The sequence below is a fragment of the Mesoplodon mirus genome (genome assembly GCF_964341445.2).
Source record: "Mesoplodon mirus genome assembly, chromosome: 14".
Classification (NCBI taxonomy): Eukaryota; Metazoa; Chordata; class Mammalia; order Artiodactyla; family Ziphiidae; genus Mesoplodon; species Mesoplodon mirus.
Window position 1 is genome coordinate 77,007,615 of NC_138990.1, and position 27,016 is coordinate 77,034,630.

General features: G+C 37.9%; 2 protein-coding genes and 1 pseudogene across 3 annotated transcripts in view; 1 reads left to right on the forward strand and 2 right to left on the reverse strand.

Annotated features, from left to right (window-relative positions):
- Positions 1-3,395: 3,395 nt before the first annotated feature.
- TMEM17 (transmembrane protein 17) lies at positions 3,396-9,820 on the reverse strand. The gene is made up of 4 exons (XM_082642410.1): positions 9,697-9,820; positions 5,988-6,091; positions 5,716-5,829; positions 3,396-4,534 (listed from the first exon to the last, which is right to left on the reverse strand). The coding sequence occupies exons 1-4, from the start codon at positions 9,794-9,796 to the stop codon at positions 4,256-4,258; spliced, it is 597 nt and encodes a 198-aa protein (XP_082498536.1). The 5' UTR covers positions 9,797-9,820; the 3' UTR covers positions 3,396-4,255.
- Positions 9,821-14,768: 4,948 nt separating this feature from the next.
- On the reverse strand, positions 14,769-16,683 carry LOC309815682 (hypoxanthine-guanine phosphoribosyltransferase-like; annotated as a pseudogene). Its single transcript has 2 exons — positions 16,313-16,683; positions 14,769-15,054 (listed from the first exon to the last, which is right to left on the reverse strand). The product of its transcript is annotated as a hypoxanthine-guanine phosphoribosyltransferase-like (transcript).
- Positions 16,684-25,468: 8,785 nt separating this feature from the next.
- The window catches only part of EHBP1 (EH domain binding protein 1), a 500,368-nt gene continuing 498,820 nt past the window's right edge, over positions 25,469-27,016 (forward strand). The window contains exon 1 of the mRNA XM_082643305.1: positions 25,469-25,591. The gene's annotated coding sequence lies outside the window, so the exon portion shown is untranslated. The remainder of the gene's footprint in view (positions 25,592-27,016) is intronic.

The window sequence follows — 27,016 nt, forward strand, 5'->3', positions numbered from 1 at the left end:
AATTACAGAAAGTGGATATTATAATTTGGCAATATGCATCAAGAGTCCTCAAAAATGTTCATACCCTATGATCCAGCAGTTTCACTTCTGAGACTCTAGCTTACTAATTAAAAAGAATCATCTAAGATATGGAAAAAAGCTGTATACATGAGATGTTCATTACCATGTTATGTATTGTTGCGGAGTTCTTTTGCTTGGTCTAATAATTAAATTGATGCAAACAGATTAATAGGAAGGAAAAAAACCAGTTTAATTCATATGCACGGAGGTCTCATAAAAATCGAATCCTCGAGGTGAACAAAGCAGGCTGTTCATATATTATTTTTAGACAAAGAAACAATTATTTGTGAAGATTTAACAAAGGGGCTTGTGCTTGGGGTAGCAGACTAATGAAGAGGTAACAAAGTTTGTCTACAGAGTTTTCTTAGCCTTGAATTTCCTAACTCTAGTGATAAGGATGCTTTCTATCCTCCTGGTATAAGGAGGATACTTTCACATGGGAGATTATTTCCTGCTTTCATGGGGAAAGAGGGGGTTAGAGTGTTTTTCTATATCATTTTTTCTCCACTGGCTTAAATTCAAACTAATCAATATGTCATTGTAGCATATCTTGGGGCAGCCTGCTCTGAGGCCCAACAGTATACATGCAAAAGAAGAAAACAACCCAAATATCCAACAACAGGAAAGAAGTTTAATAAATTACTGTCTATCTACTTGATGGAATATTGTGCAATCATTTAAGATAATGGTCATGTTGACTATGTAGAAAGATAGGTAAAAATTTATAATGTTTTCAGAAAAGCAGGGTGCAAAGTCGTAAGTGCTGGTGGTCACAGCTATGTTTTAAAAAGCATTTACAACAGGAAAACTGCAAGGAAAGAGGACATTTGCTAATACTTGTTATTTTAGGGTATGGAATTATAGATGATTTCCTTTTCTTTACTCTCAAAATCTTGATTCAAATTCTTTTAAAATTTAAGTTTTTGAAAACTATAGTCTTCACAGATGCAAATTAAGAACTATTCAGATATGTCACGTCAAATAAAATTTATAAAAGACTATTTCAGATAGAGCTCTATTTAAGTCTAATAATAATCTAACAATGGCCAGGCGATGGGGGTGGATAAGATAGTGAGTACGTCATTTTGTTTACCATTGTGTGTAATCCCCAAAAAGATACATTAGAAAAAAAATTTTAATACCTATTTTAAAATATAAAATTATTTTTAAAAATCTTAATAGGTTCTACTCAAGTTTATTTTACTGCCACTGACTTTATCCAGGCCAGTTTGTTCTCTCCAAAGTTGCTTCATCAAGTTCTACCTCTAGCCCAACGCTCATAGTACATTTCCCACACTGTTTTCAGAGAAATCTTTCTGAAACCTAAATGTATGTGATATTTCACTGCTTATTCAGGGATTCAGAATATTAGAGTCTTTAGCTTACTAGCTCCTCCCAAGCTTCTCTATCTTATTCTGTGTCCTTTCTTCTCATGCACCCTTCCTACCAGTTTTATCAAACTACATGTAATACCTGAAACAGTACTCAGAGTCACTATTGCTTCTGTCTCTTAATACTGAAACTAACACTTAATACCAGCTCAGCCTTCAAATCCCAAAGTGTTACTTTCTTTGGGAAGCCTTCCCAGATTCCTCCTCTTTTATGTATTCTCTGTAATCCTACAGTGCTATCCCTGATTTGCCCATCTGCTTTTTCCACCAGACAGTAAACGTCTTGTTATTGTGTGCACGGGCAAGCGCAAGTGAGTGTGTATGAGCAAGTGTGTGTAACAGCACTCCCTCCCACCCCTTAAAAATCATTCTTTCTCCCGCCCCATGTCCCCTCCCTGTGCTCTGACAATGAGAGGAATAGTGATTGCGAAATGGTGTTGATGAAGGGCTAGTGTGCTAATTCTGGACACCAAGTGCTAGGAAAAAAGAGTGGAGATGCATTGGAAGCCAAGGACTGTTAGCTGTCAGGTACTTATTAGGTAGAAACTCATTCACTGCACCTCCCTGATGAAGTTAGACTTTACTTCCAACGTTGTACCCCTGAGAACAGGGAGCACATTTATTTGTCTATGAACTCTCCACTCTTCCTTGTACATACTAGGCATTCAAACATATGTTGATTAAAATCCAATTTTTAAAAATCATTCAGATTTACAGAAATTCACATCCACCTTGTCTATAATTAGGAAAAAAACCCAGAAAAAAAATATATGAAAGACAAAGTGTTTGTGAAGTGTTTGTGAAGCTCAACATCCTAACTAGAAAACTTCAGAACAGTGCTGTGAACCCTGAAGAGGAAGATGTAACTGGAATTAAGGATGGGCAAACTTATTCAAATAAAATAAAAATAAGGACTGCCTAAACTCCAAATGTGCTGACACACATGTGCTGACATGGAAATATCAATCTCGATTTTCATATGCTTACATAGGGAACCAGCTATACTCCAAAAGAAAATATTGGTTCAGCCTAACACAAAATCATGGTTTTATTGTTTAGACAAAAAACAAATAACTTGGTCATGTTCTCAATGGATTTTCTTAGTTTCTTTTTTCCCATCCTTATTATATCTGTATTTTAAGCAATATGGCTATTAGAGCAAAATTTTTTTTAAGTTTTAATAAATTGAATACATTTTCCCCCAATTTTTATAGTTGTTAAAATTTTTGATTATCACTCTTAACATTTTAGTGATTACTCTTTTAACTTTAAAGTTTAAATGTTTCAGAGGCTCTGATATTTAAAATAAAACTCTGGAAACAACTGTTAAATAGAAAATTCTTTCTTGATCATCCCCTTAATTATCTGCTATGTAGATTTAGTGTTCTTATTTTATATTTTCTTATAAACTCACCTATCTCTTCCTATCTGGAAACAAATGCAACAAATATGTTTTAGTAAACTATCCAGACAGAATTCTATTTTGAATTTCAAATTATTGGAATATACCTAGTGACAGCTTTGGTATAGGGGAAAGGCTAATCAGCCAGTGCATGGGGGTAGAAAAATTTGACTGAACTTTATATATAATAATAGAAAGAGCATAAATAGACTGGTCAGGTGTGATTAAGAGTGGGAAATAAAAAAATTTTCAAAAATTAAGCAATATAAGAATGTATAAGGCACAGCATGGAAATCCTAAAATAAGCATGAATTACAGAACAGGAAGATTAGAAAGAATGATTTTTAAGGTAGCTACAACTCTCTCTCAGTAAAATACATTACTTATAAAGGCACATTTCCCTATAGGAAAGAAAACATTATATCCCTTGAGACAATCCAATAGTCACTTAAAAATAATGTTCAGATACACCCAAGCAAACTCTGTAATAAAAATAACAAACCCACAGCCCAAAAGAACTGTACAAGACAGGAATGATTCCTACAGATACTTTAACATAAATATTTTATACCTTATTGTAAAGACATTTTACACACCACCGCCATAAATACCAAACACGGTTTTATTTATCTACTTATTTATTTTTTTGAAAGATTTTTTTGATGTAGACCATTTTTAAAGTCTTTATTGAATTTGTTACAATATTGCTTCTGTTTCATGTTTTGGTTTTTTGGCCGTGAGGCATGTGGGATCTTACCTCCCCGACCAGGGATCAAACCTGCATCCCCTGCACTGGAAGGCGAAGTCTTAACCACCAAACTGCCAGGGAAGTCCCTGAACATGGTTTTATGAAAGTAACAATTTTAGAATAAAAACATTTCCTAAATAGCATGATAATCCACCTGTTTTCTTCTTAACCTCAATATAACAGCTAAGACACTAGCAGACATGAAAATTTGGTGTCTTAGTTTACAAATGTAGTCTAATACATCGGAATACTGACAAGCATTTCCACGTGCTTCAGACATACTGCCAACACAGATAGCCAAGAAGATTAAAAGAAATATACACATTTCTAGTTATAGTACGAACTAGAAATATTACAATAAAGATGTAATGCCACCAATACAGGTTTTTACACACCTGAAAAAGTCAACAACAACAAAAAAGTTCAGATATTTGACATCAGGTAGACAACACGTAGGCTTTAGGGTTGATTTACTGCTTTCATGTGATGTACAAATAGTCTTATCATTGCCCCCAACCTTGGAATTTCAGAGCCAGAGAGCATACAGTTCAAAACACTTGCTTTATCCTTTTTCTCGTGCTAGCCCTCTGGTGTTTTCCTAATTCCTGCAGTTTTCTAGAATGATCTTTCAGATTTTCACTCAGCAGCACTGGGTCAAATCTCTTCTATACAGGATCTCACTCTTCTCATGTCTCCTCTGCTCACAGAGAGCCGGTCAAAGTCTTGGAGGTGGAAACGAGTTGCCAACTGATTTACCATTTTCCTTAGGGTAAGAAATGCTGAAACAACTTGGAAAGTAAGGAATATAGTGAAGATGATATGTACTGCTTTTTCCAAGGGCAGATTTGTTAGGCCTTCATTAAAGAGCAAGAACAGAATTAAAGGCAACTGCAATAGAAGGCTCAAAAGCCAAAAGCCAGCCAGCTCAGGAACCTGCAATGACACACATGATGAGTATCAGATCAGTGAAGTACAGTTTTCTGTTTGTATCAATAAGCAAGTGATACTACTTGATGGCACTACTGTGAACGTACATTTTGAGCTCTGTAAATCGAAAGGAGTACAACATGGTCCTTGTCCTCAGAAAACTTACAGTCTAGACTGGAAGAGAAAACTTACTTATGTGACAGTCCTAGAATACTATAGTGAATAATGAAATGCACCACTTAGCATTATAGACTAAATGCTACAAGAAATAAGACAAGAGGGAAAGTAGGGTAGGTAAAAGATAGAATTCAAGGAGGTAGTCTTTTAAAGTTGGGTAGAAGGAGGAAGAGGCAAGAACTTAAGTAAGCAAAGATGTGGAATGGGCCTCCCTGGTGGCGCAGTGGTTGAGAGTCCGCCTGCCGATGCAGGGGATACGGGTTCGTGCCCCGGTCTGGGAGGATCCCATATGCCGCGGAGCGGCTGGGCCCGTGAGCCATGGCCGCTGAGCCTGCGCATCCGGAGCCTGTGCTCCACAACGGGAGAGGCCACAACAGTGAGAGGCCCGCATACCGCAAAAAGAAAAAAAAAAAAAAAAAAAAAAAAAGATGTGGAATGAGTATGACTGGGAAACAACACATCACCTGGAATGGATGCTTGGATTAGGAAAAAGCAAGAAATACAGTGGGACAGGCTGGGACAGGCCCTTATGAAGGGCCTGAAAGAACACAGAAATCTTTAGGGATTATCCCTAAATTCTGGTAACTGTAAATGCTTAGGCAGCATGATGATTCAGAAAACATGAGCCTTGCAGAGGAAATGAGTTTATCATTTTCCCCCATTCTCTTATTCAGGATATAAATAATCATGTTTAATTGACCAAGTATTTTCAAGACTGGTGAGAAGAGGGAAAACTATCACTTCTTAGGTGTTTACTATGTTCAGGTACTTTATATAAATTACTTAATCCTAACAAACCTGTGAAGTAAATATTTCCCCAACTTTATATGTGAAGAAACCAAAGCTCAAGAGATTAAGCAAACAGACCACAGTGACAGATGTGGTGAAGTTGGAGCTAGGCCTTAACTACAGGCCTTTGCTCCTTCCACCACATCTCACTGCCTTTTCCTTGTTAGGAAAATCTTACTGCATTTATGTGTAGCACTGAGAGAAAGGAAAGAAGAGCCTACCTTCTCCTGCAGGTTCCCCATGTAGCCCAGATACAACCTGATAGCTTCAATTAAGGTTATTAGGATGATAACGGTGACCACAATGAATTTGTAGTAATCAGGCAAGATTGAATACTAAAAAAACAAAAATAAACATGTTCATAAAATCTCACATATAGTAAGACTGACCTGAGATTTAAAAAAAAAATGAAGAACTTTAATTTTATTGACAATGTAACAATGCTAGGGACGGCAGAAGAGACCTCAGCAGAAGTAGTAAAGTGTAGATTTACCTTCATCTGAAGCATCATAATGCTGCTCACCCACCAAAGTGGGAAAAAATAAGTGTTAAAATAAAGTGACATCTGCAATGCCAAACTGGAAACCATTTCATTATCTACGGAAGAAAGAGAGAGAAAAGGAACAAACTCTTAACCCTGGTCTCTGCCCTATACGTCCTTTAGTTCCTTAGAATTAATAACCATAGCATCAGCTTAACGAAACTCCAAATTTTAAGCCTAATCATTGACAGTGAAAGGAAATAGTCATCATAATACTATTTATTTCCTATGTTGGCTACTTGGGGGTATGTTTCATATTTTTCAATTACTTTATCATTTTCCCATTACAGTCTGCTGACTTTTTTGCATACTACTGGTATAAATTAAATGTGGAATATCAATATGAATCCTATTGAACAGATAACAATAATAATCATTACCTCCTTTGTAGAGTTCTGTGTAAAGAGCCTATGAAATGAACACATAAAATACATAACAACTAATCTCTCACATATAAACTAATCTCATGCAAAATCTAATCTCCCCAAATTATAATTAAACAGACACCCCTTTTCAGCATATCCTAATCCTACCTGTTCATTCATATCCAATTCAATGCCACTTTTTCCATAAATCCTTTCTTGATCCCATTCCCCCACTCCAGCAGAAATCTCTTTCCCCTCTAGGTACTTATCACTCTAACCTGTGTGTAAGAAGTGTTAGCAAAGAGCCACACTCCCCTCACTTGAGACACAATCTGGTTACTGAAGAGACAATGAGCTCTGGAGTCCAAGTAAACCCGGAGCTCCCCAAACTCCCTTAGAACTCTAGATGCCAGACTTGGAATAAATTATTTAACCTCTTTGAGCCTTACTTTATTCACCTGTAAAACAGTAACATTAAAATTACTTCACAGGTTGCTTGTGAGAATTAAAGATAATATAAATTACTTCACCCTAGCACTATGCCTGGCACTTAGTAGGCACTCAATAAATATGGGTCCTTTTTCCTTCTCTTTTACTTATACACAGGCTCATTGTAAGCACAGACCACATTCTACCCAAATTTGAGGCCCTCATAGAACCTAGCATCTTGCTTTACACATGGAAAATACCAAATATGCATAAGCAGAAAGAATGAATTAATGAATTCATTAATGAATGCATGAAAACATACTATTATAAGGGCATTACCAGTGTAGCCATTCATGATACATGAGTTTCATTTATCTAAGGCTGATTACATAGTACCTTTTGCTTTCATATAAGGGAGAAGGGTCCTAAATTAAGAATTTGATTTTTAAAATTGGGTCCTACAAAAGCATCCTAAATTTGACTAAATTCCAACAATTTAAGAGCAGATATATATTTTGAAATCCACTGCTCTAAATGAAAGAATTTACAAAGACTCTAAAATAAATATATTTTTTAAATTAATTAATTAATTTATGTATTTTTGGCTGTGTTGGGTCTTCGTTGCTGTGCGCGGGCTTTCTCTAGTTGTGGCTAGCGGGGGGCTACTCTTGGTTGCGGTGTGCAGGCTTCTGATTGCGGTGGCTTCTCTTGTTGCAGAGCTCTCGCTCTAGGCGCGTGGGCTTCAGTAGCTGTGGCACACAGGCTCAGTAGTTGTGGCTCGTGGGCTCTAGAGCACAGGCTCAGTAGTTGTGGCACACGGGCTTAGCTGCTCCGTGGCATGTGGGGTCTTCCTGGACCAGGGCTCGAAACTGTGTCCCTTGCATTGGCAGGCAGATTCTTAATCACTGCGCCACCAGGGAAGCCCCTAAAATAATTTTCTTAAAAACAGATTTTTATGTCTTTTTATCCGCATCTGAGTATTTTATATCTATTATTTAACAGTTTTAAAATATAAGATAGTCATGGTCTCTCACAGCCAGGTTTTTCCTTTAGCTCCAAGAATATCCCTGATTATTATGTCTACTTTTGCTTGCACCTATTTATTAAATTACCACTGATAAAGGAATGCATTCTTACAGTCTGTTAAATCTGAAGGTAACTCACTTGCCTAGGATTTTCTCATAACAATAGTACAACTCTTGGTCAGCTGTGGTCATAATACATGCTTGCAATTACAGTACAAATAATCAAACCTAATTCAGATCCACAAGGAAGAAAATGTGGAAAAATAGTGGTAAATTAGTTAAGCTGAACATTTTAATACCTTTAGAGCAAACACTGTAGTCAAATTTTGTGAAGAAGTTTTTATGTTAAGAATTTTGTACATGAGCATCTTAAGAGTTATGCTATGTCTATATTTCAGCAGATCAAACTTACCATAATGCAGCTGAAAATCAAGTTAATATGGAAGTTAACCTTGAAAGCACAAGACATGAATTTACTAAATTCTGCAAAAGTACAAGTTGACTTCTGTAAACGGAACTTAAATTAAAACATTATGTAATATAAGTCAGGGGTGGGCAAACTACCAGCCAGCTGCCTGTTTTTGTATGGCAATGAGCTAAAAATGTTTTTTCACATTTTTAAATGGTTGAGGAAAAAATATCAAAGAATAATAATATTTTGTGACACTGAAAATCATGAAATTCAAACTTTAGTGTCCATAAATAAAGTTTTATTGGAACAATGCCACGTCTATTCAATTACCATTACCTATGACTGCCACAGAGACCTATGGCCTGTAAGGTCTAAAATATTTACTATCTGGCCCTTTACAGAAAACCCATGATACTTTACATCATCAGATTTTAGTGCCTTGGCTTTAGAATCAAAAACGTAATAACCTAATTTTTCACATTACGTTTTTCTCTGTATATCCTAAATCAAGACCAGGCCTAAATTGAGAGGACAGGCAAGACATCAGGGTGAAAAATTGAAACGATGGGGAATGACTTTTCTTTGCCCCCTTTAAAAAATCCCTAAACCAAGCAAGAGGAAAAGATTTCTATTTCCCAGCACAGTTCAGTGATAAAAGCTGCGTGGGTTTGGTTGACAGTATGTTGTCTATCATGATTTAAGAGAGGGAAACTGTTCTGCAGAAAACTGCGTTGTCACTTGTCATGTTGAATGTAGCATCGTGGTATTTTGTTACTTGATTTAGGGCAAGAAGTATAAATAGGGGGTGGGAAGGAGAAGGCCGGGAGAGTGCGAGTTTTGTTGAAGGCGTTGCTAGAGTGGCAGGTGCCACTCTGTATTGGATAGCATTTAAAATAAAACTTCTTTCCATGTCTTCTTCCAGTAAATGGACTTGTGGTGGAAAGTACATGTTCTGCTAGGAAAGGAGAAAAGGAAAAGATATTTTACTGGGGTAGGGGATAGTAAGTGGAAAGAGGAGATTGCCTGGGCTGTTTCCACTCCACCCTGGCCAGAAAAGCCAGGGTGAATGCCGTAGAGGAAAAGCAAAGTCGGCCTTCTCAGCCTTCTCGGAGGGCGAGGGACCGGCGAAGGCGGCTTTTATATTCTTTTTTGAGGAAGGCCGGCGCCACCTCAGCCGCCCCGCTTGCAATTAGCCGGCCAGGCCGCAGCACTATCAACCCGGAACCCGCTGGGTTACGGGGCCGGGGTATCTGGTCCCCATCTCAGCCCCATCCCTCGGCCTGGCCCCTCCTCCAAGGAGCTTCCCGCACTGCGGAGAACCAGCTGAAGGCGAAACCGCCATCTTAGGTCTGGGCAAAATCTGGCCGCTCCAAAACTCGCGCCAGGTCTTCCGAGGGCCACACGCCCTGCGCTGGGCCTCCGCCACTCACCCGGACCCTCGTTATACTCCGGCCCGGTCCGGCTGGAGTCGCTGAACACGGTCCGGCTGAAGTTTCCCAGCCTCTGGCGGACCGGATCTGGCAGCTCCATGCTCTGGCCTTGGTACTGCTCACTGCTGCGTCTTCGGGCGCTGTGGTGCTCTGAGGTTCCCAAGGCAACCGGGCAGGCGAGGGCGCTGGGGGCCCGGGCGCACGCGCGGCCGCACTGCACGGCCGAGGCGTGGGGCTCCCTGGAAGGGAGAGAAGTGCGGGGAAACCCATTCCTGCGGAGCGCCTAGCCAGGTGCAAAACCGTGGATTCCTTAGTCCTGTTTTAAGCTCCGCCACTTTAACAACGAATAAAAATAATAATAAATGACCTGGGGTTGGACTGTGATACAAGGACCTCTAATAACCTTGCCAGTGGGATGCAACCTTTCTGGAAGGAAATGCAGAATGAAGGCAGAGCTTAGAGAACGTTCATGACCCAGTAGCTTATACGTGTTTGTGTGTGTGTGTATGTATACACACACACATACTCTCTTCTAGGAATATATGTTATTATATACTAGGAATGTTTCATATATATACATGCCACACACACAACTCTCTTCCAGGAATTTATGATTATATATTAGGAATATTTTATATATACACACCATATATTACATATATATATTTGATGGAATACATTGCAGCAGTTTAAAAACATGGTGGCAACGAATTTTTTTTTTTTTTGATTGCGTTGGGTCTTCGTTGCTGCACGCGGGCTTCTCATTGCGGTGGTTTCTCTTGTTGCAGAGCACGGGCTCTAGGCACGCGGGCTTCAGTAGTTGTGGCTCTCGGGCTTTAGAGCGCAGGCTCAGTAGTTGTGGCACACAGGCTTAGTTGCTCCGAGGCATGTGGGATCTTCCTGGACCAGGGATAGAACCCATGTTCCCTGCATTAGCAGGCAGATGCTTAACCACTGCACTACCAGGGAAGCCCCGAATATTTGATAATATGGATTAACTTTAAGTAAAAATAAAAAACCAGAAGTAAAACTAAATAGGAATGAACCTAATTTAGTAAAATGTGTGTGTAAATATGTGGGAAGCAGAGAAGGGGAGGAGATGGCACAAGCACTGTGGCTTCAAAAAAAGACTAGAAGGGGGCTTCCCTGGTGGCGCAGTGGTTGAGAGTCCGCCTGCTGACGCAGGGGACACGGGTTCGTGAGCCGGTCCGCGAAGATCCCACATGCCGCGGAGCGGCTGGGCCCGTGAGCCATGGCTGCTGAGCTTGCGCGTCTGGAGCCTGTGCTCCGCAACGGGAGAGGCCACAACAGTGAGAGGCCCGCATACCGCCAAAAAAAAAAAAAAAAAAAAAAAAGGCTAGAAGGAAATAATCCAAAATGTTAATAGTAATTTCTAGGTAGTAGATTGTGGGTGATTTAAAAATTTTTAAACATTATGTATTTTCCAGCTTTCTCTCAAATAAGACATATTAAAAAAAATTTTAGGTATAATACATATACAGAAAAGGGAACAAACAGAATATACAGGTGTAACCAAAACCCAGATTAAGAAACAGAACCTTACCAGCACCCCCAGAAGCTCTCCATGCCTACTCCCTTACAGTGACTAACCCTCCACTTCTAATCGACCTTTCCTGACTTCTATAGCATAGAATAGTTTTGCCTATTTTTATTCTTTATGTAAAAGTAATCATCCAATAACTGCTTAAAAAACACTAGCTCTTTGCCCTCAAAATTATTATTATGAAATTCCTTCATATTGTTAAGTGTAGATTCTTTTTCCTTGCGGTGTGGCCATACCACAATAAGTTTATCCATTCTACTGCTGATGAGCGTCTGTGTATTTTCTAGTTTGGAGCTACTCTCAGTAGTGCTGCTTTTGGTGAAAATATGCTTTGTGGTGAACATATGCATGCATTTGTGTTGAACTTGTTCCTAGGAATGAAACTGTTAGCTTATGAGGTACAACCCAGCTTTAATAGATACTGCCGCTTTTCCAAAGTGGCTGTACCAATTTCTACTGCCTCCAGTGATGTATGAGCATTTCTGTTGCTCCAAATCCGTCACCAGCACTTGTCATTTTCCATGCTTTCCTTTTAGCCATTCTAATGGGTATGTGGTGAACAGTATTATTTTTACAATATAAAGAAAAACCACACATATTTATATAAATGTCAAGAGGAAGGTATGGGAGGAAATTGCTATATGGGTAGAATTTCAAAATAATTCAACAAATATTAATTGCATTCCTACTCATTTTGGGGCATTGTCTTGGGCTAATTAGGGATATAGTCTCTCCCCATCAAGAAGATCAGCCAAGCAGACGTGGAAACAAGTAAGTACACTATATTTTAGTAAAGGAACATAGATGAGGAAGCAATTAATTCTGGTTGGGGATGTCAGGAAAAAGCTGGCTAACTTCTGCTTCTCTTCAAGGCGGAGCTCAGCCCTCAGCACCTCCAAAATGGCTTCTAGGACCTCCCTGAACCTGGTTTAAGTGCCCTCCTCTGTGTTTCTCAAAGCATATTCTTCTGTGTTACTTTGGTCACAGTGCCAGTCACGCTGTACTACAGTCTATTTATGTCTGTTTCTCTTGCTAGTTCACAAGCTCTTTGAGGTCAGGGATGGGCTTTCATCTTTATATCCTGAACACTAGCACAATGCCTGACCTAGAATAGGAACTAGATAACCATTGAATGAATAAAGGGAATAAAAAGTCTAAAGACCATTCCCCTATCTTCCCATTTCTAGTTCAAAGACTTAGCCAGCCTTCACTCTGTAGAATGGAGAATTGATGTATTAAAACACAGTTAACTATAGCAACCAAAACAATTTTAAACTTAGCAACAAAGAGTCAATTTTGATCTATTATATTAACCAAGATTTTTATAAAGAGCACAGTGGAGCAGGAAGCCTCATGCTCTGCTGAATGGATTATAATTTGAACAATCTCGCTGAGGAAAGCAATTAACAATGTGTACAAATTGCCTTAAAAATATTCCTGCCTTTAACACACTAATCCAGATTTTAAGCTCTATTTTGGGGAAATAATCATAAAAACAAAGCTTCATACTCCAAGAGATTACTTCTAACATTATTGATTTTAGTTAAAAAAAAAAAAAAGAAAAAAGGTGGGGGGAGCATTTGAATTGCCCAACCACAGGACCTAGTTAAGCAGATTATGATATTCGTGGTGAGGTGTTGGGCTGTAGTGGAAAGGATGCCTTTGGAAGCAGAGAGAGCAGTGTTCAAATCCCCTCAAATTCTCACTTCACCACCTAAGAGCTATGCGGTTGCTTTCAAACCTTTGTTTTGTAAAGTGAGGCTAGTGCTAATTTACTGTTATGGTTGATGTAAAGATTATATCATTAAATAAGGCTTTCTATAAGTGATAGCTATCATTGACACATCTATTAAAATGATATTTGTGAAGAAGAAATACCTACAATGGAGTGAAATCATGCTAGTATTTAAGTTTCTGAATTCAACTGTATCTGTGAGGCAATACCTCTATTGCTTTCCCAGTGGATGCAATTAACCATAAAATGGTCCATGAGTGTTAACCAAATTTGTCAAAAGCCTGCGTGAATTCTTTTTTTTTTTTTGCGTGCGTGAATTCTTTTAAAGATTTTTTCCTAGCATTGAAAAAAAATGTAACATATCTTGTTCAGACTGCAATTATTTCATCAAAATTCTGGAGGAAAAATTGATCGAATTATGGGTATTTTTACTTTTATTTATTATTCAAATTTCCTACAATAACCATGCATTTCATAGTTTGAAATAAATCTTATTAAAAATAGAGAGGAAGAGGCAATGATGGTACAAAAATAGAGAAGAGTTTTGAGAGGAAAAACTTGTGGTTTGGAAAGAATCCTGCTATTATTGATGTCACACGTGGTCCAAAGGGCTCGAAAAACTTTCCAAATATTACTTTGTTAGTTTATTCTCACAATATTTATAAAAAACAATCATATTGGTGAAATACTTCAGAACAAAGAAGGGAATCTACTTTTGTGGAATCAAGAGACTAGTATAATTTGGGTTTCCCATATTCTAAACCTATTACTAAGGATCTAAAGAGAAGTATGGAGTCTCCACTCTCAAAATCATGGGAATCATTTCCAGCAAGATTAATAAATAACCCTGTAGAAGCAGCCACATAGCACAGGGAGATCAGCTTGGTGCTTTGTGACCACCTAGAGGGGTGGGATAGGGAGAGTGGGAGGGAGACACAAGAGGGAGGAGATATGGGGATATATGTATATGTATAGCTGATTCACTTTGTTATAAAGCAGAAACTAACACCACTGTAAGGCAATTATACTCCAATAAAGATGTAAAAAAAAGATTAATAAATAACCCTATAAAGTTAAACTGTTTACTTCTTTTTTTTTCTCTTTTAAAGAGACAGCCTTTATTTTAAGGATTTTTATATTGAAGAATTCAAAAAGTGGTAGGTTTTTGGAACTTACTGATCTGTATTTAAAAGATGCAGATCAATCTGTTGACAAAGATTCACCAAAAATAATTTGAACAAGTGGGAAATTACAGTTAATACTACTGAAACCTACTAAAATAATTCCAGGACATGTGGTTTATCCGACATAACGATACTTCTAAGTGCTGTGACTGATATGAGACTGACTGTTTCTTACTTTTCTGAACACACAGTGGTATAATTAACAATATTCAATCACTCTGTTCTTTCCTGAATATATAAAAAGTAAAATACCAGTTAAAAAACTAATATATTCTTCTCTTTAAATGTTTTTTACATATACAATGTCAATATTTTCATTCCATAGTGGTGTGGTTTAAGAGGTTTTTCATTCACGAGTAGAACAACAATCCACCCAAAGGGAAATGATAGTCTGTAGGCTCACAGTGCAAATAAAGAGTTTGGGAATGCAGCAACTGACATTTCTAAAATACAAAACAGATAAAATTCTAAGAAGTTATATGCAATAAGCTCAACTAAGCATCTGGCCACAGAACTAGAGCATTTGATAATTTTACTGGTGATTTTAGTGGGACTCCAGATGTTTCCAAACTCAACTTGAACTCTCATCTTAGGCTTTGTATTTTGCTTTTCCAGCTTCACTAATGACACAAACATGATTCAAATCCTCGAAGTATTCATTATAGTCAAGGACATATCCTACAACAAACTTGGCTAGAATTTCAAATCCAACAAAGTCTGGTCTGTATCCAGCACTTCGAGGGGTCCTTTTTACCAGCAAGCTTGCAACCTTGATCATCTTTGGATTATGCTGCTTGACCAAGGAAAGCAAGGTTTTCATTGTTTTGCCAGTGTCAATTATACCTTCCACAATCAACACATTTTTTCCAGTGAAAGTTTTTATTATTTTTTTATTTTTTATTATTATTTATTTATTTATTTATTTATTTTTACAGCTTTATTGGAGTATAATTGCTTTACAATGGTGTGTTAGTTTCTGCTTTATGACAAAGTGAACCAGTTATATGTATACATATGTTCCCATATCTCTTCCCTCTTGCGTCTCCCTCCCTCCCACCCTCCCTATCCCACCCCTCTAGGTGGTCACAAAGCACCGAGCTGATCTCCCTGTGCTATGCGGCTGCTTCCCACTAGCTATCTATTTTACATTTGGTAGTGTATATATGTCCATGCCATTTTGTGCCATTTTGTCACAGCTTACCCTTCCCCCTCCCCATATCCTCAAGTCCATTCTCAAGTAGGTCTGTGTCTTTATTCCTGTCTTACCCCTAGGTTCTTCATGACATTTTTTTTCTTAAATTCCATATATATGTGTTAGCATACGGTATTTGTCTTTCTCTTTCTGACTTACTTCACTCTGTATGACAGACTCTAGGTCCATCCACCTCATTACAAATAGCTCAATTTCGTTTCTTTTTATGGCTGAGTAATATTCCATTGTATATATGTGCCACATCTTCTTTATCCATTCATCCGATGATGGACACTTAGGTTGTTTCCACCTCTGGGCTATTGTAAATAGAGCTGCTATGAACATTTTGGTATATGACTCTTTTTGAATTATGGTCTTCTCAGGGTATATGCCCAGTAGTGGGATTGCTGGGTCATATGGTAGTTCTATTTGTAGTTTTTTAAGGAACCTCCATACCGTTCTCCATAGCGGCTGTACCAATTCACATTCCCACCAGCAGTGCAAGAGTGTTCCCTTTTCTCCACACCCTCTCCAGCATTTATTGTTTCTAGATTTTTTGATGATGGCCATTCTGACTGGTGTGAGATGATATCTCATTGTAGTTTTGATTTGCATTTCTCTAATGATTAATGATGTTGAGCATTCTTTCATGTGTTTGTTGGCAGTCTGTATATCTTCTTTGGAGAAATGTCTATTTAGGTCTTCTGCCCATTTTTGGATTGGGTTGTTTGTTTTTTTGTTATTGAGCTGCATGGGCTGCTTGTAATTTTGGAGATTAATCCTTTGTCAGTTGCTTCATTTGCAAATATTTTCTCCCATTCTGAGGGTTGTCTTTTGGTCTTGTTTATGGTTTCCTTTGCTGTGCAAAAGCTTTGAAGTTTCATTAGGTCCCATTTGTTTATTTTTGTTTTTATTTCCATTTCTCTAGGAGGTGGGTGAAAGTTGAGAGATCATCTTCACCAATTACTTTTATGTCGCCTGTTGACTGGTCATTACAGTAGCTCTTCAGTCTGATAAAATCTACAGTCATAGGAATGGATCTATCACTATTTCTCTTCAGTACTTTGATATAATCCAGCAGGTCAGCAAGGAATTTGTAGCCCCCGTTGAGCACACAGAGGGCCACGGTGTGATGGCCTCCCATCTCCTTCTTCACATCTTGAGCAAGACGTTCGGTCCTGTCCATAATTAGTCCATGAGGAATAAACACCTTTTCCAAATCCTCAGCATAATGATTAGGTATACAAAATAAATCTAGGTCATAAGCAGGTTAATTATTGCTAATCACCATGCTGGGGCTGCAGATCCCCATAACAGAGCCGGCTGACTGGCCAGCTGAGGGCAGTTTGGGCTAAACTGTTTACTTGTTATACCAAACTTGATGGTCAGAGTAATAGCTACTTCTCCAATAATTGTTTAATGTATTTCATTGGGATTCAATTACATCTATAGTTTACTTTCCTAAATATTTATTTTCACAAAAATTTTGAGCCTTGTGCAATGATTTGTTTCTCTTTGACCAGAGGCAAAGTTATTTGGTAATAACATGTTACCCTATGTGACAAGAAACTGATTTGGTGAGTTATTAAATAACTTAATTTAAAATTACCTCTTACTGTAATAAAGGTATAAATTCTTTCCACTTGATACTAATAAAGAGTTTAGAAACAATATTTTAAAGTGAACATGTTAATCAATTTATTGCCTTAAAATGAACTGTGAGAATTCCCTTGTGGTCCAGTGGTTAGGATTCTGTGCTATTACTGAGGAGGGCCTGGGTTCAATTCCTGATCAGGGAAATAAGATCCCACAAGCCATGCCACATAGCCAAACAAACAAACAAAAACTGTGAGATAGTTATAAGAATTTAGATAAATTTAAAGGTAAGTTATATATGGGCACAATATCTTTAGATATGATTCCACATCAGCATCCACATTTTAAAAATCTTATTATGTACAGACAGCTTATATGACTCAATATCAAAAAACCAAATAATCCAATCAAAAAAATGGGCAAAAGACCTTAATAGACATTTCTCAAAAGAAGACATACAGATGGCTAACAGGCATATGAAAAGGTGTTCAACATTGCTAATTATCAGAGAAATGCAAATCAAAACCACAATGAGGTATCACCTCACACCAGTCAGAATGGCCATCAGCAAAAAGTCTATAAATAATAAATGCTGGAGAAAGTGTGGAGAAAAGGGAACCCTCCTACACTGATGGTGGGAATGTAAATTGGTGCAGCCACTATGGAAAACAGCATGGGGGTTCCTCAAAAAAACTAAAAATAGATTTGCCATATGATCCAGCAATCCCACATCTGGACATATATCTGGAAAAGATGAAAACTCTAATTCAAAAAGACATGCACCCCAATGTTCATAGCAGCACTGTTTATAATAGCAAAGACATGGAAACAAACTAAGTGTCCATCAACAGACGAATGGATAAAGAAGATGTGGGATACACTCAGCCATAAAAAAGAATGAAATATTGCCATTTGCAGCAACATGAATGGACCTAGAGAATATCATACTAAGTGAAGTAAATCAGACAAATATTATATGATATCACATATATATGGAATCTAAAAAATAATATAAATGAATCTATATATAGAACAGAAGCAGACTCACATAGAAAACAAATTTATGGTTACCAAAGAGGAAAGGGAAGGAGGGATAAATTAGGAGTATGGGATTAACAGATACAGACTATTATAGATAAAATAGATAAGCAAAAAAGCTTTACTGTATAACTCAGGGAACTATATTCAATATCTTCTAATAACCTATAATGGAAAATAATCTAAAAAAAAATAATTGAATCACTTTGTTGTATACCTGAAGCTAACACAATATTGTAAATCAACTATACATCAGTTTTAAAAAAATGTATTCTAAATTACCTGAAGTGTAATCTTATAATCCTCAAACTGTTAATGAATAATAAAAAGCTTTTGGAATCCCAAGTATAATATATTTTATTCACAACACTTTTCAAAGGTTTATAAGAAAGAACCAGGCTATGAATTACCTAGAAAGTCAAACCTCATGAAAGGAATTTTTCTTACTATATTAAGTGATATTTTAAGGCTGACTTTAATATTTTGTCTTCAAAGACATACCCATTGAGCATTCTTACTAGAAAGTTCTTTCCCTTTAAAAATACTGTGGGGCCTCCCTGGTGGCGCAGTGGTTGAGAGTCCGCCTGCCGATGCAGGGGATACGGGTTCGTGCCCTGGTCTGGGAGGATCCCATATGCCGCGGAGCGGCTGGGCCCGTGAGCCATGGCCGCTGGGCCTGTGCGTCCGGAGCCTGTGCTCCGCAACGGGAGAGGCCACAACAGTGAGAGGCCCGCGTACAGCAAAAAAAAAAAAAAAAAAAAAAAAATACTGTGTATATTATAGTTTTTTGGTTCTGTGACATTTCTTTGTGTTAGATTACCGCACTCTTCATATGCTATAGCAAGCAGCTGCTCCATGCGTCAAACTATGTGGGAAATGAGAATGACAAACCCAAGGAAGATCAGTAAAGCAAAACCTTTAAGGAAACCTCAGATCTGTCTAGTGAATTATGATACTGATTAGGAGCAAGTGGCCATTTTACTGAATAAGTAATAAGTTCCATCTTTAGTGTGATAGTATTATTGTGCTAGTAATACTTTTTATATTGCACTGTAAAATGTGCATTATGTCCCCCTTTTTAAAAGGAAATTAATCCTTACCTTTTAGTGACTGTAATAAAATATTTCTCCCCATTCACTAAATTTTTTTTTAAAAACAAAAACAAAAACTCTTTATTAAAAAAAAAAAAACAACAACGAGAAATTGTGATTGACCGGAAAGGTAAAGATACACGACCATATTTAAATAATTCTACCTAATCACATCTACAATGTTTGATGGTTCTGGAGGTCAAAATGACATGCCAGGAATATCATTACATCTTCCTCCAACGTACAGATATTAGAAAAGAAAACAGATGAAGTCTATCATTTTCTTGATTTTTTTTACTTATTTTTATAAATAATACCTCACCAGTAAGTTAATCTTTTTTTATCACATTTTTTTATTCCAAGTCACAAAAATTATAATCATCCTCATCAGTTCACTCAGTCCCATGTAATTAATTTTTTTATCTTGATCTTTTGTTAGCACTTTTATGAATTCATCAGTTTTCCATTAGAGTTCTGAAAATGCTTATTCATTCAGTTCAGCATTATAGTCAGTTACCAGAAACCTGTACATGTCAGAGTCTTTTCCATGAATTCCTTGAAGATGAAACCCTTTTATAGGAACATTTTTGCAAAAGCATCAGAGTACACCCAGAACTGTCCATAAATGACAAAACACTTAAAAATGACCATGGTTAAAGATATGATGAAAGTTCATAATAATGCAGTTGACAAGGAAATTTAGTTATTTCTGAGATATACATTTTAAAGTAATAACTAGAATTATGACTTATAACATTATACCAGAACATATAAGATTTTTAGGAATTTCATGTAATGTCTGAAACATTTATATTAACATACTTCCATACAAATAACCCAAAGAAAGTTTAGTATTCGTTTTTTTTAATTTTTTAAATTAAATTAAATTTATTTTTTTAATACAGCAGGTTCTTATTAGTCATCAATTTTATACACATCAGTGTATACATGTCAATCCCAATCAACCAATTCAGCACACCACCATCCCCACCACCCCCGTGGCTTTCCCACCTTGGTGTCCATACATTTGTTCTCTCCATCTGTGTCTCAACTTCTGCCTTGCAAACCGGTTCATCTGTACCATTTTTCTAGGTTCCACATACGTGCGTTAATATATGATATTTGTTTTTCTCTTTCTGACTTACTTCACTCTGTATGACATTCTCTAGATCCATCCACGTCTCAACAAATGACTCAATTTCGTTCTTTTTTATGGCTGAGTAATATTCCATTGTATATATGTACCACAACTTCTTTATCCATTCATCTGTCAATGGGCATTTAGGTTGCTTCCATGACCTGGCTATTGTAAATAGTGCTTCAGTGAACATTGGGGTACATTTGTCTTTTTGAATTATGGTTTTCTCTGGGTATATGCCCAGTAGTCGGATTGCTGGATCACATAGTAATTCTATTTTTAGTTTTTTAAGGAATCTCCATACTGTTCTCTATAGTGGCTGTATCAATTTACATTCTCACCAACAGTGCAAGAGGGGTCTCGTTTCTCCACACCCTCTCCAGCATTTGTTGTTTGTAGATTTTCTGATGATGCCCATTCTAACTGGTGTGAGGTGATACCTCATTGTAGTTTTGATTTGCATTTCTCTAATAATTAGTGATGTTGAGCAGCTTTTTATGGGCCTTTTGGCCATCTGTATGTCTTCTTTGGAGAAATGTCTATTTAGGTCTTCTGCCCACTTTTGGATTGGGTTGTTTGTTTTTTTAATATTGAGCTGCATGAGCGGTTTTTATATTTTGCAGATTAATCCTTTGTCCGTTGATTCATTGCAAATATTTTCTCCCATTCTGAGGGCTGTCTTTTCATCTTGTTTGTAGTTTCCTTTGCTTTGCAAAAGCTTTTAAGTTTCATTAGGTCCCATTTGTTTATTTTTGTTTTTCTTTCCATTACTCTAGGAGGTGGATCAAAAAAGATCTTGCTGTGATTTATGTCAACGAGTGTTCTTCCTATCTTTTCCTCTAAGAGTTTTATAGTGTCTGGTCTTACATTTAGGTCTCTAATCCATTTTGAGTTTATTTTTGTGTATGGTGTTAGGGAGTGTTCTAATTTCATTCTTTTACATGTAGTTGTCCAGTTCTCCCAGCGCCACTTATTGAAGAGACTGTCTTTTCTCCATTGTATATCCTTGCCTCCTTTGTCATAGATTAGTTGACCATAGGTGCATGGGTTTATCTCTGGGCTTTCTATCTTGTTCCATTGATCTATGTTTCTGTTTTTCTGCCAGTACCATATTGTCTTGATTACTGTAGCTTTGTAGTATAGTCTGAAGTCAGGGAGTCTGATTCCTCCAGCTCCATTTTTCCCCCTCAATACTGCTTTGGCTACTCGGGGTCTTTTGTGTCTCCATACAAATTTTAAGATTTTTTGTTCTAGTTCCATAAAAAATGCCACTGGTAATTTGATAGGGTTGCATTGAATCTGTAGATTGCTTTGGGTAGTATAGTCTTTTTCACAATATTGATTCTTCCAATCCAAGAACATGGTATATCTCTTCATCTCTTGTTATCATCTTTAATTATTTTCAACAGTGTCTTATAGTTTTCTGCATACAAGTCTTTTATCTCCCTAGGTAGGTTTATTCCTAGGTATTTTATTCTTTTTGTTGCAATGGTAAATGGGAGTGTTTCCTTAATTTCTCTTTCAGATTTTTCATCCTTAGTGTATAGGAATGCAAGAGATTTCTGTGCATTAATCTTGTATCCTGCAACTTTACCAAATTCATTGATTAGCTCTAGTAGTTTTCTGGTGGCATTTTTAGGATTCTCTATGTATAGTATCATGTCATCTGCAAACAGTGACAGTTTTACTTCTTCTTTTCCAATTTGTATTCCTTTTCTTTCTTTTTCTTCTCTGACTGTTGTGGCTAGGACTTCCAAAACTATGTTGAATAATAGTGGTGAGAGTGGACATCCTTGTCTTGTTCCTGATCTTAGAGGAAATGCTTTCAGTTTTTCACCATTGAGAATGATGTTTGCTGTGGGTTTGTCATATATGGCCTTTATTATATAGAGGTAGATTCCCTCTATGCCCACTTTCTGGAGAGTTTTTATCATAAATGGGTGTTGAATTTTGTCAAAAGCTTTTTCTTCATCTATTGAGATGATCATGTTTTTTATTCTTCAGTTTGTTAATATGGTGTACCACATTGCTTGATTTGTGTATATTGAAGAATCCTTGCATCCCTGGGATAAATCCCACTTGATCATGGTGTATGATCCTTTTAATGTGTTGTTGGATTCTCTTTGCTAGTATTTTGTTGAGGATTTTTACATCTATATTCATCAGTGATATTGGTCTGTGATTTTCTTTTTTTGTAGTATCTTTGTCTGGTTTTGGTAATAGGGTGATGGTGGCCTCATAGAATGAGTTTGGGAGTGTTCCTTCCTCTGCAATTTTTTGGAAGAGTTTGAGCAGGATGGGTGTTAGCTCTTCTCTAAATGTTTGGTAGAATTCACCTGTGAAGCCATCTGGTCCTGGACTTTTGTTTGTTGGAAGATTTTTAATCACAGTTTCAATTTCGTTACTTATGATTGATCTGTTCATATTATCTATTTCTTCCTGGTTCAGTCTTGGAAGGTTATACCTTTCTAAGAATTTGTCAGTTTCTTCCAGATTGTCCATTTTGTTGGCATAGAGTTGCTTGTAGTAGTCTCTTAGGATGCTTTGTATTTCTGTGGTGTCTGTTGTAACTTCTCCTTTTTCATTTCTAATTTTATTGATTTGAGTCCTCTCCCTCTTTTTCTTGATGAGTCTGGCTAATGGTTTATCAATTTTGTGTATCTTCTCAAAAAACCAGCTTTTAGTTTTATTGATCTTTGCTATTGTTTTCTTTGTTTCTATTTCATTTATTTCTGCTCTGATCTTTATGATTTCTTTCCTTCTGCTAACTTTGGGTTTTGTTTGTTCCTCTTTCTCTAGTTCCTTTAGGTGTAAGGTTAGATTGTTTATTTGAGATTTTTCTTCTTTCTTGAGGTAGGCTTGTATAGCTATAAACTTCCCTCTTGGAACTGCTTTTGCTGCATCCCATAGGTTTTGGATCGTCGTGTTTTCATTGTCATTTGTCTCTAGGTATTTTTTGATTTCCTCTTTGATTTCTTCAGTGATCTCTTGGTTATTTAGTAATGGATTGTTTAGCCTCCATGTGTTTGTGTTTTTTACGTTTTTTTCCCTGTAATTCATTTCTAATCTCATAGCGTCGTGGTCAGAAAAGATGCTGGATATGATTTCAATTTTCTTAAATTTACGGAGGCTTGATTTGTAACCCAAGATGTGATCTATCCTGGAGAATGTTCCGTGTGCACTTGAGAAGAAAGTGTAATCTGCTGTTTTTGGATGGAATGTCCTATAAATATCAATTAAATCTATCTGGTCTATTGTGTCATTTAAAGCTTCTGTTTCCTTATTTATTTTCCACTTGGATGATCTGTCCATTGGTGTAAATGAGGTGTTAAAGTCCCCCATTATTATTGTGTTACTGTTGATTTCCTCTTTTATAGCTGTTAGCAGTTGCCTTATGTATTGAGGTGCTCCTATGTTGGGTGCATATATAGTTATAATTGTTATATCTTCTTCTTGGATTGATCCCTTGATCATTATGTAGTGTCCTTCCTTTTCTCTTGTAACATTCTTTATTTTAAAGTCTATTTTATCAGATATGAGTATTGCTACTCCAGCTTTCTTTTGATTTCCATTTGCATGGAATATCTTTTTCCATCCCCTCACTTTTAGTCTGTATGTGCCCCTACGTCTGAAGTGGGTCTCTTGTAGACAGCATATATATGGGTCTTGTTTTTGTATCCATTCAGCAAGCCTGTGTCTTTTGGTTGGAGCATTTACCGTTCACGTTTAAGGTAATTATCGATATGTATGTTCCTATGACAATTTTCTTAACTGTTTTGGTTTTTTTTATTTTTTATTTTTGTGGTATGCAGGCCTCTTACTGTTGTGGCCTCTCCCGTTGCGGAGCACAGACTCCGGATGCGCAGGCTCAGCAGCCATGGCTCACGGGCCCAGCTGCTCTGCGGCATGTGGGATCTTCCCACACTGGGGCACGAACCCGTGTCCCCTGCATCAGCAGGCAGACTCTCAACCACTGCGCCACCAGGGAAGCCCTCGGTTTTGTTTTTGTAGGTCCTTTTCTTCTCTTGTGTTTCCCAGTTAGAGAAGTTCCTTTAACATTTGTTGTAGAGCTGGTTTGGTGGTGCTGAATTCTCTTAGCTTTTACTTCTCTGTAAAGCTTTTGATTTCTCCATCAAATCTGAATGAGATCCTTGCCGGGTAGAGTAATCTTGGTTGTAGGTTCTTCCCTTTCATCACTTTAAGTATATCATGCCACTCCCTTCTGGCTTGTAGGGTTTCTGCTGAGAAATCACCTGTTAACCTTACAGGAGTTCCCTTGTATGTTATTTGTTATGTTATTTGTCATTTTTCCCTTTCTGCTTTCAGTAATTTTTCTTTGTCTATAATTTTTTCCAGTTTGATTACTGTGTGTCTTTGCATGTTTCTCCTTGGGTTTATCCTGTATGGGACTCTTTGCGCTTCCTGGACTTGGGTGGCTATTTCCTTTCCCTTGTTAGGGAAGTTTTCGACTATAATCTCTGCAAATATTTTCTCGGGTCCTTTCTCTCTCTCTTCTCCTTCTGGGACCCCTATAATGAGAATGTTGTTGCATTTAATGTTGTCCCAGATTTCTCTTAGGCTGTCTTCATTTCTTTTCATTCTTTTTTCTTTATTCTATTCTCTAGCAGTGAATTCCACCATTGTGTCTTCCAGGTCACTTATCCGTTATTCGTCCTCAGTTATTCTGCTATTGATTCCTTCTAGTGTAGTTTTCATTTCAGTTAGTTTCATTTCAGTTATTGTATTGTTCATCTCTGTTTGTTTGTTCTTTAATTCTTCTAGGTCTTTGTTAAACATTTCTTGCATCTTCTCGATCTTTGCCTCCATTCTTTTTCCGAGGTCGTGGATCATCTTCACTATCATTATTCTGAATTCTTTTAGTTGTTTTTCTGGGGTTTTATCTTGTTCCTTCATCTGGTACATAGCCCTCTGCCTTTTCATCTTGTCTATCTTCCTGTGAATGTGGTTTTTGATCCATAGGCTGCAGGATTGTAGTTCTTCTTGCTTCTGCTGTCTGCCCTCTGGTGGATGAGGCTGTCTAAGAGGCTTATGTAAGTTTCCTGATGGGAGGGACTGGTGGTGGATAGGGCTGGCTGTTGCTTTGGTGGGCAGAGCTCAGTAAAACTTTAATCTGCTTGACTGCTGATGGGTGGGGCTGTGTTCCCTCCCTGTTGGTTGTTTGGCCTGAGGCAACCCAACACTGGAGCCTACCTGGGCTCTTTGGTGAGGCTAATGACAGACTCTGGGAAGGCTCACGCCAAGGAGTACTTCCCAGAACTTCTGCTGCCAGTGTCCTTGTCCCCACGGTGAGCCACAGCCACCCCCCGCCTCTGCAGGGGACCCTCCAACACTAGCAGGTAGGTCTGGTTCAGTCTCCCCTGGGGTCACTGCCCCTTCCCCTGGGTCCCAATGCACCCACTACTTTGTGTGTGCCGTCCAAGAGTGGAGTCTCTTTTTCCCCCAGTCCTGTCTAAGTCCTGCAATCAAATCCCATTAGGCTTCAAAGTCTGATTTTTCTAGGAATTCCTCCTCCCGTTGCTGGACCCCCAGGTTCAGAAGCCTGACGTGGGGCTCAGAACCTTTACTCCAGTGGGTGGATTTCTGTGGTATAAGTGTTCTCCAGTCTGTGAGTCACCCACCTAGCAGTTATGGGATTTGATTTTACTGTGATTGCACCCCTCCTACTGTCTCATTGTAGCTTCTCCTTTGTCTTTGGATGTGGGGTATCTTTTTTGTGAGTTCCAGTGTCTTCCTGTAGATGACGGTCCAGCAGCTAGTTGTGATTCTGGTGTTCTCACAAGAGGGAGTGAGAGCATGTCCTTCTACTTCTCCATCTTGGTTCCTCCCCTTCACTAAATAGTGATACATCATACCCCCCCTTGCTTGTTTTATTTTTATTTATTTATTTTTTTTGGCTGCACTCGGTCTTCATTGCTGCGCACGGGCTTTCTCTAGTTGCGGCAAGCAGGGACTACTCTTTGTTGCTGTGCACGGGATTCTCGTTGTGGTGGCTCCTTGTTGTGGAACATGGGCTTTAGGCATGCGGACTACAGTAGTTGCAGCACGTGGGCCCCAGAGCGTGTGGGCTTCAGTAGTTGTGCACAGGCTTAGTAGTTGTGGCTCGCCGGCTCTAGGGCACAGGCTCAGTAGTCGTGGCGCGTGGGCTTAGTGCCCCACTGCATGTGAGATCTTCCCAGACCAGGGATTGAGCCCATGTCCCCTGCATTGGCAGGTGTATTCTTAACCACTGGACCATAATGGAAGTCCGTCTCTTGCTTGTTTTAAACTGTGGTTTTGTGCTTTTAACAAATAGTATACTTTGTCTTCAATAACATACTATACGTTGCTTAGTCTTGTTCAGTTTTGATCCCCAATCACATCAAAACTGTAAGGGCAGAAATCTTATAAATGGACAATTTAGTATTAAATGATGGGTGTACACATAGGTAAAAGAGTTCAAATAAATTCAAATGATTTATTATATTTATATAGATAAATAACACAACTCTCCAAATTTTCTTGAAGGTAAATTTGCTTTGCAAAATAGAAAATCATTGCAATTTTTTCCTATATCCAATTCCTTTTCCTATTATATTTTTAGTTAATACATAATTGTTCTTTTTTTTTTTTCCAACACATGCTGTGAAGATTAACAGAACTTCCAGGTGGTCGGAGACAAGTGTAATAGTATGTCAACAGGGATGTTCCCTGGGCCCTGGCTAAGTTCCAATGCTGTGCACGTAAGGAGATGAGCTCACATATTCTAAGTTCAGGGACCACCT

Coding starts and splice junctions, on each gene's coding strand:
- TMEM17 (XM_082642410.1), bottom strand. CDS start 9,796: ATGGAGCTGCCAGATCCGGTCCGCCAGAGGCTGGGAAACTTCAGCCGG. Junction 6,092..9,696: donor GGAGTATAACGAGGGTCCGG/GTGAGTGGCGGA, acceptor TTTCTTCCGTAG/ATAATGAAATGGTTTCCAGT. Junction 4,535..5,715: donor TGGGGAACCTGCAGGAGAAG/GTAGGCTCTTCT, acceptor GTGTCATTGCAG/GTTCCTGAGCTGGCTGGCTT.